The sequence below is a fragment of the Phyllostomus discolor genome, chromosome 1, assembly GCF_004126475.2.
Source record: "Phyllostomus discolor isolate MPI-MPIP mPhyDis1 chromosome 1, mPhyDis1.pri.v3, whole genome shotgun sequence".
NCBI classification, from domain to species: Eukaryota; Metazoa; Chordata; class Mammalia; order Chiroptera; family Phyllostomidae; genus Phyllostomus; species Phyllostomus discolor.
The window spans coordinates 145005399-145011797 of NC_040903.2; the positions used below are offsets into that span (position 1 = coordinate 145005399).

The following is a 6399-nucleotide window of genomic DNA, read 5'->3' on the forward strand; positions in this document are numbered from 1 at the left end:
AATTGTATCTTCCTGAAATTCCTATGGCAAATCCCCAATGTTAACATGGCTATATTTGGAGGTAGGGTTTGGAAGAGGTAATTAAGGTTAACCAAGGTCATAAGGAAGAGGCCTTAATTTCATAGGACAGGTAACCTCTTAAGGGAGAGACATTAGATCTCTCTCTCCCTCTCTCTCTCTCTCTCTCTCCCCCGCCCCCACCCCTTGTGCTCAGAGGAAAGGCCATGTGAGAACACTGCAGGGAGGCAGCTGTCAATGAGTCACAAATGAACAGTCAGGAGAAATCAAAATTGCTGGTATTTTGATCTTGATCTTTTAACCTCTAGAATGACAAGAGAATAAGTCTGAGGTATAGTGTTATGTTTCCTATTCACTTAGACTATATTTCTTACTCTATGGATGAATATGGATCTTTCCTATGGAAGCATCCATGATCTTTGTATAAAGATCTTTCTTGTTTTACAAGGAAATATATAATAACATTAACATATTTTAGTTTAAACTAATATTTCAGTCTAAAGAGCTGAGATGGGCTAAAATCCAGGTCTCTTTCAGATGAATTATCTTGGAACCTGAAGCCCAAACCCAGGTGACTGAGTACATCATCCTCAGGATAAGGATCTGGGTGATATCAGAGGAGACTGAATGTTCAGGGGGAGGATGCCCTGGACACAGCCTTTCCAGACTGGCTGCCTCTCACCTAGTGAGGAGTGTGGACCCAAGGAGGGGATTCCTTCAGTGCCTTGACCTATGAGTCCTTCCACAGCAGTGTTTCCTGAGCAGCTCTACAGAGTGATGAGTTAGTGTGAAGTTGGGTTAAACTTTCTGTAGCAAGGACTAAGCTTCTAGGTCCTGAGCTTGGTTCATTTCCTTGAGAAAACTTTAAAATAGAGTCAATACTGCTTAGGGAGAGAATATAACTCTCCCACCCAGGGCTGCCCACAGCCAGTGCCCCACCTGCATTTTTCTGGGTTTGTGCTCAGCTCCCCCTGCAGCCTCCAACACTGTGTCACTCACAGCACAGTAGTATACCGCCGAGTCTGCCATTCGCACTGAATGTTTTGTCAGGTGGAAGGAGTTGTTACTCTTCACCAGTTTGGCCTGAAATTCTCCGTTGTGGACCTCCTGATTATCCGATGAGCTTTTCAGGAGAAGAATAGGCTCTTTTTTTGGATATTGGACATACCAGAAGAGATAAACTGAATACCCAGAGCTGGTCTGGTAAGTGCACCTCAGAGTCAAAGTTTTCCCCTCTAGGAGGGTAACAGGGCCTTCTGTCTGGTTCACTGAGTCTCCACTGGTCCCTCCTAAAATAAAAAGTAAAGGCTTTGTTGTATTGGCAATGAAAAGGAATCATCTCCAGTTTGGTAAGCATCCTAAAACCAGGGGATAGAACACCTTAGAAATCCCGAGAAATGTTACTTACCCAACATCAACAAGATCATAAGTACCAGGCTGGAAGCAGACAGCATGGCTGGCAGAGAACCAGCAGCAGGTTTGCTTGGTAATACCACAGCTGAGAGGGCTGTTCCTCTACTTTCGTGATCCTTTGGTGGAACTCCTAGAAAATCTTGACTCGTGTGTTAGGCAAAACAAACTGCTCTGCGAGTTCATGTCACAGGCTTTAAAAAGAGGCATGTTCAGAAATGGAAGCTGTGTCAAAGCAGCACCCACGGGGAGCAGCGCCCTCTTGTGGTATCTCCTCTGTCCTGCAGCCTTCCTCACACCTTTGAATTTGATATTTACCTTGGAATGGATCTTAAATTGTAGACATAGAAGGGAAATAGGTATCTGGGATGAGAGGCAGAGCTCCAGGAAGGAAGCACCCAGCACCTTATGCAGACTTCACGATGGATGAGGCTTAGACGGGGACTATTCCTTGGTCACTGTGTTTAAGATTCAGGGCAGTATGACTCCCTGAAGTCTCCCTGGACCCAACATCTAATGTCTGTGCACACCAAATGTTAAGCTATCTTAGGGTATACTGAGAGTGGAAAATAAACATGATCTGAGTTATCTTCTTGACACATTCCCCCACCACTGGCCTCTGGAACTAGAAGATGAGCCCCTCTGCTTAGAATGTTCTCCCTTCCCTCCACTGCCCTTGCCTAGGTCACTTCTATTCATTCTTTAAGATCCAACTTACACGCCACCTTCCTGTGAAAGGCACCACCCAGCTCTTCAGGCTGAGTTGGTGCTCCTCTCTTTTCCCACTTTACCTGTGACATATCATCACTGTCATTGCTATATGATAATAGAATCATCTGTGTCCTGTTTTTCATACTGGAGTTGGTGCCCTTGGGGTCAGAAACTGAATCTTATGAATCTCAGCAGCTAGTTCCTGAGACTATACAGTTGTACAGTTCATACTTGATGTTCAAAAAATATCTGAGGAATGAGTGATTACATGAGTGAGTGGACATGTCTGGATGGTATAATTATCTTTTAAGGAGGTCTGGTCTCCATGAGAACATGTGACCAGCTTCTTCCAGAGGCAGAGCCAGGACCTGGGTAACAGGGACATGCAATGTTTCTCAAAGTACAGGTTTTCATTTGAGGACAATGCTTATAATGACTATTTTTTTAGGTTTTATGGTGCCTCATATACACAAAAAAGGAGTTAAACATAAAGGTTTTCTGTCCCCTTACAGGAAACAGACAGCTAATCCATCAGAAACCATACACTATTGTAAAGATGCTGGGACAGACCAAGAGATGTGGTGAGAGGGCATGGAAACACTTGTTCCAACTTCCCTGAACACTGAATAGTATCTCCCCCAGGAGTTATCCAGGGTTCCCCTCTTCTGACTGCACCAGAGGCCCCCTCTGGAAGAAGGTACTGGCTGTCCACTTGAGTCATTAAATGAACTACTCCTGGGCCCTGGGCTGATAGAAAGCTGGAAAGGCAGAACAGTGGGGACCAGCCAAATCTGAAGAAGACAGCCACAGACTGTGGATCATTGTAGTCTTGAACACGCTACTTAAGTCTAGACTGGGACACCATCTGACATCCCCATGGGTGGGTCTGGAAAGAGAAGGCAGTGGCAAACGCTCAATTCTACTGAGACAAATTCCACCACTGTCTTCATTATTTGAATTATCTTCTCTCTTGCATAGCTTTTTTGCATTCATTTCTTTTCCTTCAAGTTGGTGCCTATCATTTCACTAGATATTTTTTTTAATTTTAGTTTACTTCAAATCTCATATCTTGCTCCTACCTTCTTATTCCATTTTACCTTCTTCCTTTTTCTTCTTATTTTTGTTTTAAATTCTATTTTCTCTCTTGCTACAACTTGTTTCTATTCTGCACTCTTACTATTTCTTCTCCCTCCTGCCTCTCAAAACCATTTTTCTTGTCATTAGTGATTTCACATTCTCTTTCCCATTCTTAAAAATATATTTATTCTCTCTTCACCTTTATCAATCTTTGCTCACTGGTTGTAGATAAGGTGGTTGTTGCTGCATTCCTTCAATTTCATTCCTAGATCTTCACTATTTTTGTATTTCATATCTCAAATTTTACTATTCCCCTCTCCTACTCCATTTTGCCTTCCTCCTGTCCTTTCTTTATGTTGTTTTAAATTTTATTTTCTTCCTGTCTTGGCCTGGTTTTCATTCCTCTCTTTTGGTATTTCTTCTCCCTCTATCCTCTCAAAATCACTTTCCTTTCCTCTAGAAATCCCATGAGCTTTTTTTCTTCTTCTTAGATCCATTCCACCAGTAATAATCTTTGCTCATTTGCTGTTGATATTGCTGTGGAGATTTTTTTCTTCATTATGGTTCCTACTTTTTCACTATTGTTTTTAAGTTTTCTTTTATTTTAAACCCCAAACTATACTCTTCCCTTTTATTATTCAATTTTGCCTTCTCCTTCTTTTATTAATTATGATGTAATTTCTATTTTCTTTCTTTCTTCACTTTGTTTCTATTCCTTATTCTCATTATTTCTCCTCCCTCTATCCTCTCAAGTCATTTTTATTTCAGTTAAGGTCATCTCATATTCATTTTTCCCTTCTTATAATAGTCTTAATTTTTTTACACCTGTATTAATATTTTCTCATTTGCTATTGATAGCATGGTTGTGGGTGGGGGTTATTTTTTCAGGTATGGGTTTAGTTTCCTGGGTTGTTTTGCTTTGTTCTGGCACCACTTGTACAAAAGCATACAAGACCTGGTTGGCAGTGTGACTCTCAGCCAGACAGCTGGAGGAAGAACCCACCAAAGAATGACCAAACAACAACCAAACCCAATTACAACAAGAGAGCCCACATAAATGGCATCCTAATAGCATTCAGCTCAATAGATCAAGGAGACTGCACCACAGAGTCTCACAGGTCTCCTATCACAGAAGGTCACACAACAAAGACAGAGAGCCAAGAAGATCAATCTAGTATGTGGAAACAAGCAAGAAGAATCACCCAAAATGGGGAGACAAAGAAACAATCCCCAAACAAAAGGAAAAAAGGAATCCCCAGAAAGAGTGTTAAATGAAATAGAGGCAAGAAATCTATCAGACACTTAGTACAAAATAATGGTTAGAAGTTCAGTGAGAACCAAAAGGAACTCTATGTAAGCTCCAAGGAATTTATTGGGAACTACATCATCATGAAAAAGACATAGAAACTATCAATAAGAGACTGTAGGAAATGAGGAATACAATACCTGAGATGAATAATACAATAAAGGGAATTAAAAACAGGCTAGATGAAGCAGAGGATTGAATCAGTGAGCTAGAATACAAAGTAGAAAAAATGACCCAAATGGAGCCACAAAATGAAAAAAGACTAAAAAAATAATTAATAATGTCTAAAGGTGCTTCAAGACAACAGGAAACCTAGTAATATTCACATCATGGAGATACCACAAGGAAGAGGAGCAGAAAAGGAATAGAAAAAACTGTTTGAAAGAGTAATGGTAGAAAACTTTCCTAACTTGATGAGGCCAAAAGTCACACAACTCTAGGAAGCACAAAGTATCCCAATCAACATGAACCCAAAGAGATATCATAATTAAAAGGGCAAAATTTAAAGACCAAGAAAAACTCTTAAAGGAAACAAGGGAGAAATAGCTAATAACCTACAAGGGAACTTTGATGAGACTATCAGCTGATTTTTCAACAAAAACACTATAAACCAGAATAGAATGGCAAGAAGTATTCCAAGTAATGAAAAGTGAAGGCCTGCAACCAACACTACTCTACCCAGCAAGGCTCTCATTTAAAATGGAAGATGAAATAAGGAGTTTCCTGGACAAAAAAAAATAAAGCCTAAAAGAGTACATCTCCTCCAAACCAGCATTGCAAGAGACACTAAGGAAACTGTTCTAAGAAGATAAAGAAAAGGAGAGAGAGAGAGTAATGCAGGTACAAGAGGAAAAACTGCAATGAATAAGTACTCATCAACAATAATCTTAAATGTAAATGGGTTAAATTCTCCAATTAAAAGACAAAACACAAAACATGACCTACATATATGCTTTCTACAAGAAACCCATATCAGAACAAAAGACCTACATAGACTGAAAGTGAAGGGATGGAAAAAATATTCCAAGCAAATGGACATGAAAAAAGGCTGTGGTAGCAATACTTATATCAGACAAAATAGGCTTTAAACAAAGACCATAAAAAGAGACAAAGAAAGACACTACATAACACTTAAGGCAGTAGTCCATCAAGAAGATACAACCATTGTAAACATACATGCACCCAATGTAGGAGAACTTAAACATAAAAGAAAAAATTTCAAGTAAGATATCAACAGCAACACAATCATCATAGGGATTCTAACATCCCATTGTCAACAATGGACAGATATTACAAGCAAAGAATCAACAAGGATATGGTGACACTGAACAACACTACATCAAATGGACTTCATTGATATATATGTATACACACACGTATATGCATATACACACGCATATACATATACATGTATGCATATATACACATATGTAGATGTGTGCACATGTGCACGTGCAATGTATACACATGTGTGTATACACATATTCACATGCATATGTGTACATATACATATGTGTATGTATGCACATATAATTGATATATGTGTGTGTGTATATACACACACACACATAGAACCCTTCACCCCAAAGAAGCAAAATACTCGTTCTTTTCAAATGCACATGGGACATTTTCATAGATAGGCATCATGGTAGCGCACAAAATAAGCTTCAACAACTTTAAGAATATTGAAATTATATTAAGCATCTTCTCAGATAACAATCACTTGAAGCTAGAAACCAACCTCAAGGAAAAAATTCAAATGCATTCGAGTTCATGGAGACTGAATAACATGATATTGAACAATGAATGGGTTAACAATGAGATCAAGGAAGAAATTTAAAAGTTTCTGGAATCAAATGAAAATGAACACACAACAG

At 39.3% G+C, this 6399-nt stretch overlaps 1 gene segment (V, D, J or C); it reads right to left on the minus strand.

The window, feature by feature from the left end:
• Positions 1–903: 903 nt before the first annotated feature.
• LOC118498246 lies at positions 904–1553 on the minus strand. The segment is given in 2 exon segments: positions 904–1307; positions 1427–1553. Coding segments are annotated over 2 exon segments (450 nt in total).
• Positions 1554–6399: the final 4846 nt, after the last annotated feature.